The sequence below is a fragment of the Heterostelium album genome (genome assembly GCF_000004825.1).
Source record: "Heterostelium album PN500 unplaced genomic scaffold PPL_scaffold2, whole genome shotgun sequence".
NCBI lineage: Eukaryota > Evosea > Eumycetozoa > Acytosteliales > Acytosteliaceae > Heterostelium > Heterostelium album.
The window spans coordinates 871,648-885,464 of record NW_008805064.1 but is presented as its reverse complement, the minus strand read 5'-3'; the positions used below and the strand labels follow the sequence as shown (position 1 = coordinate 885,464).

The following is a 13,817-nucleotide window of genomic DNA, read 5'->3' as shown; positions in this document are numbered from 1 at the left end:
ACTGATACTTGTAGATTGATTTAATATTTATTAGTTGAAATATATATTATGATCAACAATTCTTTTTTGGCTGGAATGTCTTTGTTTTGATCAAGATTTTTGTAAAAATATCTTGTTTTTTTTTAGTAATGGTATTGTATTTTTGCTGCTTATTTATCAGTTGGATTCATGTAATACAGAATCTCGTTTCCCAATGATAAAACCTATGATTTCTTTGTACTAAAATTGTGTAGATTTGAGGATTGTTTTAAAAAAAATCCAAAGTTTCAAATAAATTTCTCTTAAAAACAATAAATAAAAAACATCACATGACAGTTTTTATTTTTATTTCATTAATGAATGAATAATAATAATAATCATATATTTGTAAATTTATCACATCTTTTATTAAATAAGATAGTTGAATTGATACCAAATGCGATAGATAGATTATGTTTCAGTTTAACTTGTAAAAGATGGTTCGAAGATCGTGATAAATATCTTACGTTGGACAGTGAAGAGTTCTATAGCACATCGCGACAGTTGGATGAAATTGCAGATTTTCATCTCCATTCCTATAGGAAGCAATACGAGACAGTTCTAAAGAATCTCGATGATTGTGTATTATGTATTGGAACTAGTGTTTACTCAAGCATTGATGAATTTACATTTAACCATAGTATGTATATATCAATATCAATTTTATAATGTTTTAACATTATCTATCTATTCAATTCTAATCAAAATACATTTCTATTCTTAATTTTATTATTATTTTCAGAACAAAATGATATAAAGCAACTAAAAATTGATCCAGTTGTTTCAAAAATTTTATTTTATTCTGACTGTGATGTGGAAACGATGCTAGCTGTTTATGACAAAGTGGTCGATTCCAATGTTGTTAAATATGAAATTTATTTCGATAATAATTTGGCCGTTGGTTGTATACCAGCGAATATCAAAAATCTTGGGTTTTTCACGTTCAGAAAGCATTTGGAGAAAGGTTGGCTACCGGATTCATTGGAGTACGTTTCTTTTGGAGGATATAATCTACCATTTGAAGTTGGTACTCTTCCTGCTTCTCTAAAAGAACTACAGCTTGGAAGCTATTCACATATTCTCTCGGCCGCTGTAATTCCAAAACAATTGGAAAGACTTAAATTCAACCTTCCCTATGAACTCAACCTACCGGCACTCCCCACCAGTATTGAAGCGCTCTCCGGTATCACTAACGCATCGTTTAGTAATATTCAACAATTGAAATCGCTACCGAATCTCAAAGAACTCTTACTTTACCTAAGGCCATCGGGATACACTCTGAAACCAGATGATCTTCCAAAGACACTCGTTACCATCTATCTTGAGGCATTCGACTCTGCTGATCCATTTACACTGCTACCAGATGTCATTCCAACACCGGCAGCAGATTCCAACTATGAAGATCTGGATCTAGGTGAATGTTTAAACACACTCGATCCAAGAATCATTCCTAGCTCCTGTACGATAGAGAACCTCGATATCTGTAGTCAAATCAACTCTGTTCAACCTCTCTCAGTTGGTCAACTACCATCGAAAGTTAAGAATCTTTCATTGGGGGTTTATAATCATCCTTTGGTAGCGGGAGTGTTTCCTGAAGGCTTGGAAGAGCTGAATCTCGGCGAAGTTTACAATCATGAAATCCCTGTTGGTTTGATTCCAAAAACAGTGAAAACACTGGTGCTCAGTCAGGAATATACATTACCTCTTCTTCCTCATTCCATACCGGAATCAGTGACCGACATTGATTTATCAAACTATGATCAGACTCTAGCTGATTATGTACTTCCATCTACACTTACAACTTTAAGAGTCATTCATCGATTCCTTGTCAACAATCCACTACAAACATTGCCATCAACTATCGAAACACTTTATGTATTCTTTCCAAAATTGGATAGTCAACTTTTTTATATTAGAAAACTTGACAACACAACCAATCATTATCTGATGATTGCAGATGGTGGATTAGAAGGTGGAATCATTCATTTTGATATACTAAATCAATTAATATTAAACGATAAAGATAAAGATAATGATGATAATGATGATAATGATGATAATGATGATAATGAACATAATAATTATGATGATGATTCAGAAGATTCAGAAGATTCAGACGAATAAAGTGATAATAAATAGCCTAAAAGAATTTTTTTTTTTTTTTTTTTTACCAAAAGAAGCTTGAAGACTCTACATTAAGTCTCTGCCTTTAGGAGTAATATATTTGAGTTGGTCGATGATATCAAGCACTTCTATTCCCTCTGTAGGATTATCTTTTTTTTTAAAGAATAAAAATTTAAAAAAAATTTTTAAAGTTACCTTTTATCTTGAAGAGAAATATGAATTAACTTAATAAACATATGTCCTTTTCTTAATTGAATCAAATTATTTTAAAGACCCATTAAAACTCAAAAAGTAGGTCAAAAAAACAATTAATACAACAGAAGAATAAATCAAATATTTTTTTTTTTTTTTTTTTTTTAAAGTATTCTCATATCTTGAAGAATACTCAGATGGATTTTATTTTTATTTGTTTATTTGCTGATGAGGTGTGATGGCGTTGGGAAGTTCCAGGTTTGGTGGTTCCAGATGAGTTTGAAGTCGTCTAGCTTCTTCAGCCATTTTGATTGATATGTTTGAATGTTTGAGTTGTTTCGACCGAAGTCTTGTTTTGATTTTCTGATTAGTTTGTGGTATTCTAGTTTAGCTAGTTTGTTAATGTTGGTTGTTGCGTGATAGAAGGTGGTGGGTGTGATGAGGGAGTTGTGCGCGAGTTTGCAGTGAAGAATCCAGACCTGGTGCAGTACGATAGCAATTACGTTTTGATTGTAGCTCGTTTTTGCTTGTCATCTTGAGGATGTCGAACTCCCAGTCGAGAGTTTCCCCGGTAAATATGTGTATGATCCGTTTTATGATGGGTTTGTAGGTGTATTTGAAGAGGTGGTGCTCGGTGATCTTGATCGGTGGGAGACCTGTGAATACGAATGGTAAGCAGTGTATACAGAAGGTGAGGTCTATCTTAGAGAGCGGTAGACATCTAGCGAATAGTTTGAAGAGAGTGTCTCGCCCTTTTTGGTCTTTGATCTTGGCTATGTGGTGAAGGTGTCCAGGAGGGAGAATCCTTTGCTGATGAGGATTTCCTAAATCAAATACTTAAAAATAAAAAATGAACCCATCACAGGGCTTGTAGCTCAGATGGTAGAGCGCTCGCTTAGCATGCGAGAGGTAAAGGGATCGATACCCTTCTAGTCCATAAAACTTTTGCAAAGAATGTGAGGATCCCATACGAAATTTCGATGAAAACTCATGGAAAATAAATAAAAATAAATAAAAATAAATAAAAATAAATAAAAATAAATAAAAATAAATAAAAATAAAAAAAACCAAAATAAATTACAAAAAAATAAAATAAGGCAAGGAAGTAAACAGTAATTTATTACCTTTTAGATGTTGTTGGTTTATAACTTTTGTTCTTTTTTTTTTTATTTATTTATTCGGTATTACCAGCACATAATTAATTTGTAGTGGTTTAGTTAACTTTAGCTTGTTATTATTATGAATCATAAATTTATTTATGATTATCATTATTATTATTATCACTGACTGATACTTTACATACAGTGGTTATTAGGAGGCAGTGGTTGTTGGTGCGCCTGTTGGGTTATTGGTTGGTATGGAACCTTGTGAATTGTTCATTTGGGTATTGTGTATCTGATATTTGATATTGAGTTTTGAGTTATTAGAGTTGGGTGGAAGTGTATCTAAAATGTTGGTTTTCAGTGATTCAATGCCTTTCGAATTCGAAGAATCTCTGTTCCAGACGGAAATTCTCTCGAGATTAAAACGTTTATTTAAAACAAGACCACAAATATCTCTTTCTGTATCAATAGTCTCACCTACAACACCTAAAACCTGTATTATAATAATAATATTAATAATGATGTAAAGAAAGATAGATAACAGTTAATTATTGTTTCTCGATTTGATTTATGATTTATGATTTATGATTTATGATTTATGATTTATGATTTATGATTTATGATTTATGATTTATGATTTATGATGTTTTTGATTTTTGTTCTTACAATATTCTCCCAGATTGTATCGATATCATAGAAAGATGCTCTATTGTTTCCAGAGATGTTCAAAACCCATTTTCCACCAGATTTATTTATTGGATCTTCCCATGTAGGATTGATACCTGTTTTAAATATATGATAAGTTTCGTCGTGTGCCATCTTTGAGGGTGGTTTAAGTTTATGATATAATCTGAACGATTGATAGTTTTAGATAAGAAAGATTGATTTGATTAGTATCATTATTTATTAAAGAGATATAGATATGTATATATACATACATCCAAAAATCTTCTACTGTTTCAAAAGAACCTAGATTCTCTAGACTTGACATGTAGTCATCATGTGAGGTTTGGTTAGCTGTATTTGATTGTGTTGTAATCTTTCTGGTGGGATCTACAACCCATATCGTCCAACTACAATCTAATTTATGAAATCCATTACTATCTAATGCTTCTGTGCCATTCGATTCAGAACTACCATGACCGTTTGTACTACTACTACTATTGTTGTTATTCATCATATAAATAAATAAAAGATTGATTTTAAAATAATTCTATTCAAATAAATAAAATACGAATAGTTTAAATATATATATAAGTATATAAGTATATAAGTTTAGATAGTAATAATATAGATCTATATAACAATAAATGATTGTTTTGTTTTGTTTTGTTTTAAAAAATAATAATAATAAAAATAATTAACTTAATCGATTAAATTATTTAAAACTAATCGATTTTGATTAAATAATAATAACAATAATAATAATAATAAAACAAATAGTTTAAAACTTTTAGTATAGTTTAGTTTTTTTTTTTGAACAAAAATAGCAAGAAATATATATGTTTTTTTTTTTGTGTGAATGATTCGCTCAATAAAACATTTAACTTCACAATTGATGATTTTTTTATAAATAAAATTTAATATTATTTTTTATTTTATTTTATTTTATTTTTTTTTTTAAAAATTTAACATAATTAAAAAGTTATTACAATATTATAAGTAATTGATATAACACACTATGTTCAGTAGAGAGTATAAAGATGATGAAGACGATGAAATGGATCAACAACAAGATGGTGAAAATGGTGTAGATATAAGTTCTGATGATGATGATAATGATTCTTCAGATGACTCTGATGATGATGATGATGATGACTCTGATGATGATTCAAATACAGTTTCAAGTGAAGCAATTGAACATTTGGAAATAAAGGTATGTGTTTTTGAAGTTCACTTCATTCATAATTCCATTCCATCAAACAATTGTTTGTTAACATATATTTTATTTAATATTCATATTCATTAGGTTAGAGAGAATCCATATTCATTTGAAAAACATTTGGAATATATAAATTCATTGCGTAAAGTTAAACATGTCGATAAAGAGAGATTGAGATTGGCAAGAAAGTCATGTCAGTCAGTATTCCCATTGCCAGAGAGTGTATGGTTACCTTGGTTGGAAGACGAAAAGAATCAAAACGATCTTGATTATCAACAGATGATCGATCTATTTGAATTGGCCATCAAGGATTTCTTATGTATGTAAATATATTAATATATTGATTGTAAATTAATTTATAAACTAATTTTAACTTTATATTCTAATAGCGGTTAGAATTTGGATTAAATATTGTCAATACATTCAAGAGGTGAATGCACCCAATTTAATGTCTACAAAGGATATCAAGCAGAGTGATACACAGCAGTTCAAGACTATTAGAACGATCTATGAGAGAGCTATCACTTTTTGTGTCGATCACATTGTTGAATCACCATTGTTGTGGGCACAATACAGAATATTCGAGATGAACGTTCAGAGTGGAGTCGATCGATCACTCCAAGCTGAATATCAATCACAGATCACCAGAATCAGACAGATCTATCACAATCAATTGGCATGTCCACAAATAGATTTAGAGGAATTGTATACAAGTTATTTAGATTGGGAGAATGCATTAAACGATGACAACAACAATAGTAGTAGTAGCAATGATTATAAACCAGATAGTGATATAACACTTCAAACCAGATATAAAACAGCTCTAAAACAAATGGAAGAACATCAAGCGTTCGAAGAGAAACTAACTGGCACCGGTGGTGATACCGTTGCCAATTGGCTAGAGTATGTTCGATTCGAACAAAAGAAGAAACCGATGAGAGCTTTGGTGTTGTTTGAACGTGCCATCTCGAGACATGCCGATAGTTGGCAGCTGTGGAGCGAGTATCTTCAGTATGAAGATAGCAATCGGTTGGTCGATGACAATCGTTTGTTTGCAACCTACGATCGAGCACTTCGAAACATCTACTGGAGTGGTGACCTCTGGGTACATTACCTACAGTCGTTGGAGAGTCACTCCAAAGCGATCGAAATGTTGGAACAGGTATTCGAGAGAGCATTAATAGCTGGACTGGCAACTATCAACGACTTTAAATTGATATTCAACGCGAGATTCGATTATCTCTGGAGACACTACAGATCAACCGTAAAAGAAACATCAACCATTCAACTATTAAGACAACATTTCCAAAGATATTATGATTATTTTATACAATGTAATATATTTAATAACTTTTTTTATTTAAAACAATAATAATACTAATATTAATTGTCTTTATTTTATATATAGTTAATTCAACAGAAGTAACAATGGTAATAAGTGAATTATTATTATTCTGGGCAAAGTTTGAATATAGACAATTTAAATCGATAGAGGAATCGAGAAAACAATTTGATTTGTTGCTCAGTTTCAATAAGCAGTATTATATATGTACAGAGTATATTGATATCGAGTTGGAATGTGCTGGTTTCGAAAAGTGTAGAACGATCTATGGTGAAGCTGCACATGCCGAAGATACCACTGCTCAGGTATTCCAAGATTGGATAGATTTCGAACGTTTGTATGGTGATTTGAAACAACAGCAACATGCACTCTCTAGCTACCAAAAGTGGTGGGCCAAACAAGAAAAGGTAATCGCAGAGAATATGGCACGTGAACAGAAACGTATGGAAGATGCAGAGAGAAAGAGAAAGTTGACTGATGAAAGATCAAATAGTAATAATGATAGAAAGAGACAAAAAGGTGAAAAAGGAACAAAGAATAATAGGAATAGTGATAAGAATAATAATAATAATAATAATAATAATGGTAAACCACCAAGAGAAGAAAGAAAACCAAAGATTGATTTAAAGAAAGTTTTATTTGTTTCCAATATATCGTTTGCAACCACTGTCGAGCAATTGATAGAGTTGTTCAAACCGTTTGGTGAGTTGGATCTTACAGAGATTGTTACCGATAGGAAAGGACGTTCCAAAGGTATTGCTTTCGTCGAGTACAAGCTGGGTGAGAGTGCAGCCAAAGCACTGGAACAAGTCAATGGTCTCGAACTCCAGGGATTCAAACTAAAGGTCGATTACTCCACCAAGAGACATCAACAACGTCGTCAAGAAGAGAAACAACAGTTGGAAGCTGCTGGCGGTATCACACCAATGGATACGACAACCGGTGGTGCCGGTGCCGAAACCGAAGAAGGCAAGGAAATTAACTATGCCAACACCGAGGGTAAAACACTGTTTATCAACAATTTGGCCAAGACTGTTACCAAAGAGAAGATGGAAGAGTTCTTCACTGGCAAAGGATTCGAATGGACAGAGATCAGATTGATATCGAAAGCCGGTGGTAGACCGTTTGCCTACATGGATTTACCGGATCAAGAGAACGTAGAGAAAGCACTCAAGATGAATCAAAAATACTTTATGGGCAAGATATTGAATGTCGCTCGATCGAAACCACCCGGTGGTGGCAAAGCGCCAATACCAGCCGGTCAAGTAACAAAACCAACTGCCTCAGCAGCAAATATTCCTACAAGAAGACCAACTTTATTAATTCCAAGAGGATTAACTAAAAAGACAAATCAATAAATAATACAATTAGATTGAATTATAAATATTTATTAAAAGTGTTGAATTTATTGTAGTTGCTGTTGTTGTTTTTGTTTTTGTTTTTGAAAAGTTTCAATTAAATAACACAACATGTTTGGTTTATTTTTTTCAGTTGCATGTTCTATGTCTTTCGCTGAAATCCTATGATTATGTACTTCAACCAACCATATTAGCATTTCAAAGTTATTGTTGTTCATAGTGATCTCAATGAGAGAACCAACGTTTTTTCTTAAACCGTAGGAATGTAAGAGTTTAAGTATTTCAAATTGATTGCAATACACTGCATAATCAAAGATTGTGAATCCGTATTTTTGACAGTTGATATCGTCTCTGTTATTCTCCAAAAGATGCTGGATCACATGCAGATGTCCTGACTCTATGGCGGTATGATACATCCAACTGGAGCTTCTATCGTTGGGTCTTTTCGTTTGCAGCCATTCAATCATATCTATTTGACCTATTTTGGCAGCGGAATCGAACGCAGTATTCGAATACATCGAGGGATACACTATCTTTGGAATGAGCGGAGCCAACAATTGCATGACCTCCAGACTACCGGAAAGCGGCGCCACCACGAACGACCTGTAGAAATCCCAGCCGGCTTGCGTATCGATAAGATGTTTCAATATGTCCAAACGACCGTACTTGGCAGCCGGACTCAAAAGATCATACTGTGTCAGATACAGTTTGTTCAGATACTTTAGAATCTCTAGATTGTTTGATTTCACTGCCGCCACATAGACTTGTGCACCTTGTTCACTACTGAGCCATTTATGTAACTCACTTTGATTGTTACCGAATTTCAAATCGAAAAATCGCATCACTAGTTGAAGATACCCATTACCTGCTAACAAACGTGGTGTTTTAACTAAATCATTCCATTTATAGGTTGTGTAATCAGAATGAAAAATCGTATGAACAAAACTTTTTTTAAATAAATTAATGTTATTTATATAATACAATATTATATTACAAATTACTTTGTTATTATATATCTTTAATAATAATATTTTATCCATTTTTTTTAATTAAAAAAAATGATCATCTTTTTGAATAATTAAAAAAAATAATAATAAGAAGTTTTTTTTTTTGATTTTTTTTTTGCATATTGTTTAAAAAAAACACAGTTGACGAAATGATAAAAATTTATCAGTGCTTTAAATCCCGATCTAGAAAGAGGTACAGTAGCATCTAGACACGGTTCAAAGAGATTCCAAGATGTCGATAGTTTAGATGATAGAACTACTGTGCAAGCAACTGAAAATTTTATATTTCATTAAATGACAACCAAGTAGAGTAAAAGACATAAGATCTATATGGTCAAATCTTTTCCAAAAAGAATGTAAAGAAGAAACCCATCAGCCTTGCCTTCCTCTCCTTGCCGATGGAGAAAAGTCAGACTTGAGAATTCTGATATCACATGGAATCTAGGAGATAAAGAAGGTTTCGAGTATGCAAATAGAGTGAATTTGGCAAAGTTTGGGACAACTTACACAGTCCAGTCAGGAAACCAAGAGTTTAAATGGGGTTCTTCATATGGAAGTCAAATGGATCATTCAAAATTGGCTTTTCTTCCTGTTGGTGAAAGGTATAAAGAATGGAACGTCTGTTTTAGTGGAGGAATATGTATTATTCTCAGAAATCATGTACTGGCTCTATTGGTAAGTATATACAATTTCACCTGCTTTAGCATTCATCTCAAGATTTATGAAAGCTCTTGCCAAATGATCATTCTTGAAACAAAACTATTGAATGACCCACCTTGGAAATACAAGGATTATCATTCTAAAGAAATGTTGCCAATAGGATTAGATATCGGCGAAGGTGCTCAAGGTGCCGTATTCGTAAACTATCGAAGATCATCCGGAACATTAGCAGCCAATGCACTTCATAGTTTCAGAGATGAAAATACACTAAAAGAATTCAAGGCTTTTAATGAGTTGACTTTGGAAGAAAAAAAAGCGAAATATAATGGAAAAGAGAGTAAAACTTTAAAGGAAGGGCTGAAAATTTAGTTAATTAGATTTCATTTTGAAACATTTGTCAAATATGCAGATCAAAGAGATATAACTAAAACAAAAAAATCAAGATCACCTTCAGGATCACAATCAAGTTCACCATCAAGCTCACCTTCAGGATCACGATCAAGATCACCAACACAACACCATCATACCAACAACAAAAGAAACGTTTTCTTAGTGATAGTAGAGAAAGTGATAGCAGAGAAGGTTTTGATTTAATTTCAGCACTGAAGATTTAATAAATGTTGAACATCAAAGGATTGAGTTTAACCAAAATATTCATAGAATAAGAATACTCAATTAATAGGAAATGTTTGGTTTAGTTTTTTTTAAAAAAAAGAAAAAGAATTAATTTTATTACAAATGAAAGCGTATCTTTTGTGATGTTTGGTTCTAGTTTGTGTTTACGGTCCAAGTTAGAGTGGAGTTTTTCTTTCTCAAAATTACCTTGTCCCGATACATAGTAAAATACACCCTGTGAAAACTCGATATTCTTTTTGCCTTGAATGATTGTCTCTAGACCTTGGATGTTGTGGTCAAAGTGCATAGTAATAAAGTTACCACCGCTGCTTCCAAAGCATTTGGTGTAAGGTGCTGTATGGTCGTTTGTGATTGCCGACGCTGGATCGTATGGAATCCAACCTACACCATCACAATAGAATTCACCTTTTACATGAACGTTTCCAGTTGGTTCAGGAGTAGTTGCTGCCCAACGTCCAAATAATAATCTACAAGGAATACCATGCATTCTATTAAATTATTATAATTTAACATGTTAGTTATTAAATGTTTTTGTATTGTTTTTTTTTTTTTTTTTTTTACCTCATAATTGCAGCATATAAAATACAGAATCCACCACAATCGGTAGCACGACGTACAATAGTGTCGGATGCTTTTCTTGATTTTACATCCTTGGCATAGATATAGGAGAAGTGAATCTTGATGAACAAGAATACACGATATGCATAACAAAGTAGTGGTTCTGGTCCGATTTCGGTTGGCATTGGATGTAGACGATTGTTGGTAACCCAATTTTGGAATACTACACTATCGAAATCCATCAGACTGGTCTTCTTTAGATGGTATGCACGTTGCTCTTCACCCATCATTGGAACCGGTGGAATCATTTGTCCTGGTTCAGCACGTTTCAATGTCATAGAGTACAGTTGTGCTTCGATTTCATACTTGGCAGTGATATTGTGTGGATAACCGTGAACCATAGATCTCAACATGTAATGGCCATTCTCTGTCTGTTTCATATCGGATCCCGATACCAATTCATTCTTTAGATTGTATACCTTTAGAGAGGCAGATTTCACATTCTGACTTGGCATTGGCGATGGTGGAGCTGCACAGAACACCGCCCACTTATCGACCTTCATGTTTGGCAGTTTGAAATCGGCGTTCAACAATGCCTTGGCAACAGAGACAGGCTTTGTCTCCACGATGAATTGACCGTAGAACAATTCACGATGTTTCGCATGGTTAAAGAGCAGTTGAGTCGCTTCGTGTTGAGGATCGGACAGTGGGAGAGCGTTGAGTGCAATCGACTTTTGTAGCTTTGTGAGGTTTGTGTTGTTGGCAGCGAGATCGGTGGGAAGGAAATCGAATTGTCCCCACTCACCACGACCTGCATTTCCTATGAGTTCACCACGTGGTTGCACACCCAGATGTGGACCGGCACCACCTGCACGATTCTTTTTATCCTTGTGGGTGAAGCTCATGACACACACCTTACCAGTATCCAAGAAGAACAGTTTCATCTTGGTGTTTGGATTGGCCTGTGGTGGAGTTTTCACTTCGAGAGCATCGTTGATCGCAATGAAATGATTAGAGTTTGCAGCCTTTATAGAGAAGACACCTTCGTTTGTTGGATCGGCTTTCAACATCCATTCCGATGATTTATTATATCCACCATTACTGATTACTAAATGATAAGATGATGATTATATGAATCTTAATAACTACTGAACAAACAAATTTGAAGTGGTGTCTGTGTGTGTGTATTGAAAATACGAATACATACGAGTTCCATCGGATTCACTATAGGCTAAATACCAATCGGGAAGATCATCTTTATTTTTTAAACCTTTTCTTGATCTTAATCTGAAAACCAACCCATCAGTTAATTTGAATGGTGGATCAATTGTAGCCATTTACTAAATTACTTGTTTAACAAATAAATAGAGAAATGAATAGTAAAATGAAAGATTAATGAATCCATGATTTAAATTAATGATGGTTTTTTTTTTTTAAAGTTTTTTTTTCTTTTTTGGATAATTGCGAATTAAGATATTTTTTGTTCTGTGAGGTCGTAAATTATTAACTTGTTGTTTGATTTTTCACAAATCTGTCTTTATTATTTTAAAAAGAATTAAAATAATCTTTATTATTTTTAAAAAAAACAACACCTAAAACATTATTTATATTCTAATTAAAAAAATAAGTTTTTTATTTTTGGTATGGTATATATTAGAACTATACAATTAATATGACTATTTGTTGATTTAATGGTTTACACTACTTTGCACTCAAGGTCTTAAAACTTTTGAGCGATCTACTTCGAAAGTAATTTATATTTATGATAATGCATATATCGTTTCAAAAAGACAGATAATTGGACCTGGTGTTATTGATAGTTTTTATTTCAGTGACATCTTGTTATTTTTGTTTTTATAATAGAATTCAACAAAAAGTTTTGATAAGATGCAGATTTGTTTACAATTTTTTTTTTTGGAATTTGCATACATTGGTAAGAGATTCTATCAAAAATCAATTGATTGACATTGTATTTTAAGATGTCACACAAAGATTCATATATATTCAAGGATGGAATTGTACTTTGAGACTCAAAAAAAGTAATACATTAAAATTATTTAAGTATTTTTAAATTAATAATTTAATTATAAACATTTTCATCTTCTTCCAATTTATATTTATTGAGTTTTCCAATAATGAAACTATAAGATTATTCAAGTTGAAGACAAATACAGTTCTTGCCTTAGTATGCTATATATTCTCCGGATGTATCTTTTATTTATTTATACCAGGGACTGCACCTGGAGTTGTAACGACTTGATGATTGACAGTGGATATTGAGTTTGGTTATACTGATACCAGAGTACATCATGCTTGAATACGCAGGGCACGTTGGAGATCTCTTCCTCGATTTTCTTTGATAAGGTAATTAAACCAAAAGAACTGACGATGTCACCAAATGTAATAAAACAATCAAGTAGGTTTAACTTTATTTTTTTTTATAAATAATGGCCAGCATCAAAAGCTCGGATCGTATAGTGGCAGTACATGAGGTTGTGGTCCTCCTAACCCTGGTTCGATTCCAGGTCCGAGCACTCAAATATTTTTAATATTGCTTACCCGCAAGCGGTATCCCGATGTTGTCGCAAAACAATGAAAGAAGAGCATTCGTTTGAATATCCTGTACGCCTCTTCATTGTTGCTATTGTGGTTTATGCCATGTAGCAGATCTGTTCTGTTAATATTAGTCGGAGGTAGGCTGTAAAATTTAAAACCAGCCACTCTAAGGTCACCAATTACCATAAAACCTGACCGTGCGCTATTTTCTAACACTGTCGACATGACTGCTCTTCTATTTGATATTTGAAGCTTATTGTAACTTGAGCCTCTCTAAGTCTCATGATCATTGTGAATTAATGTTGTTTCACTGCAGTGTTTGATTTCTACTTTACAAATATATAGCTCTCCTGTGAAAAGTTTAAAATTATACATTATAAC

The 13,817-nt window shown here is 32.9% G+C and overlaps 5 protein-coding genes and 2 non-coding genes across 7 annotated transcripts; 5 read left to right on the top strand and 2 right to left on the bottom strand.

Moving 5' to 3' along the window:
- Positions 1–339: 339 nt before the first annotated feature.
- Positions 340–2,142, top strand: PPL_01670 (uncharacterized protein; the record flags this gene model as incomplete). The annotated part of the gene is made up of 2 exons (XM_020572674.1): positions 340–658; positions 761–2,142. 2 exons carry the CDS (start codon positions 340–342, stop codon positions 2,140–2,142), a joined length of 1,701 nt encoding a protein of 566 aa, XP_020436791.1.
- A 1,056-nt stretch (positions 2,143–3,198) lies between these two features.
- On the top strand, positions 3,199–3,271 carry PPL_01669. Its single transcript has one exon. It is a non-coding gene; the product is annotated as a tRNA-Ala (tRNA).
- Positions 3,272–3,645: 374 nt separating this feature from the next.
- PPL_01668 (eukaryotic translation initiation factor 4E) lies at positions 3,646–4,614 on the bottom strand (the record flags this gene model as incomplete). The annotated part of the gene is made up of 3 exons (XM_020572673.1): positions 3,646–3,930; positions 4,104–4,287; positions 4,376–4,614. 3 exons carry the CDS (start codon positions 4,612–4,614, stop codon positions 3,646–3,648), a joined length of 708 nt encoding a protein of 235 aa, XP_020436790.1.
- Positions 4,615–5,118: 504 nt separating this feature from the next.
- PPL_01667 (uncharacterized protein) lies at positions 5,119–8,019 on the top strand (the record flags this gene model as incomplete). Its single annotated transcript, XM_020572672.1, has 4 exons — positions 5,119–5,313; positions 5,407–5,638; positions 5,709–6,653; positions 6,728–8,019. The coding sequence occupies 4 exons, from the start codon at positions 5,119–5,121 to the stop codon at positions 8,017–8,019; spliced, it is 2,664 nt and encodes an 887-aa protein (XP_020436789.1).
- A 648-nt stretch (positions 8,020–8,667) lies between these two features.
- On the top strand, positions 8,668–10,280 carry PPL_01666 (uncharacterized protein; the record flags this gene model as incomplete). The annotated part of the gene is made up of 6 exons (XM_020572671.1): positions 8,668–8,756; positions 9,194–9,289; positions 9,389–9,628; positions 9,661–9,701; positions 9,832–10,023; positions 10,096–10,280. The coding sequence occupies 6 exons, from the start codon at positions 8,668–8,670 to the stop codon at positions 10,278–10,280; spliced, it is 843 nt and encodes a 280-aa protein (XP_020436788.1).
- Positions 10,281–10,454: 174 nt separating this feature from the next.
- PPL_01665 (transglutaminase-like domain-containing protein) lies at positions 10,455–12,217 on the bottom strand (the record flags this gene model as incomplete). Its single annotated transcript, XM_020572670.1, has 4 exons — positions 10,455–10,493; positions 10,534–10,810; positions 10,884–11,988; positions 12,088–12,217. The coding sequence occupies 4 exons, from the start codon at positions 12,215–12,217 to the stop codon at positions 10,455–10,457; spliced, it is 1,551 nt and encodes a 516-aa protein (XP_020436787.1).
- A 1,126-nt stretch (positions 12,218–13,343) lies between these two features.
- Positions 13,344–13,414, top strand: PPL_01664. The gene has a single exon. It is a non-coding gene; the product is annotated as a tRNA-His (tRNA).
- Positions 13,415–13,817: the final 403 nt, after the last annotated feature.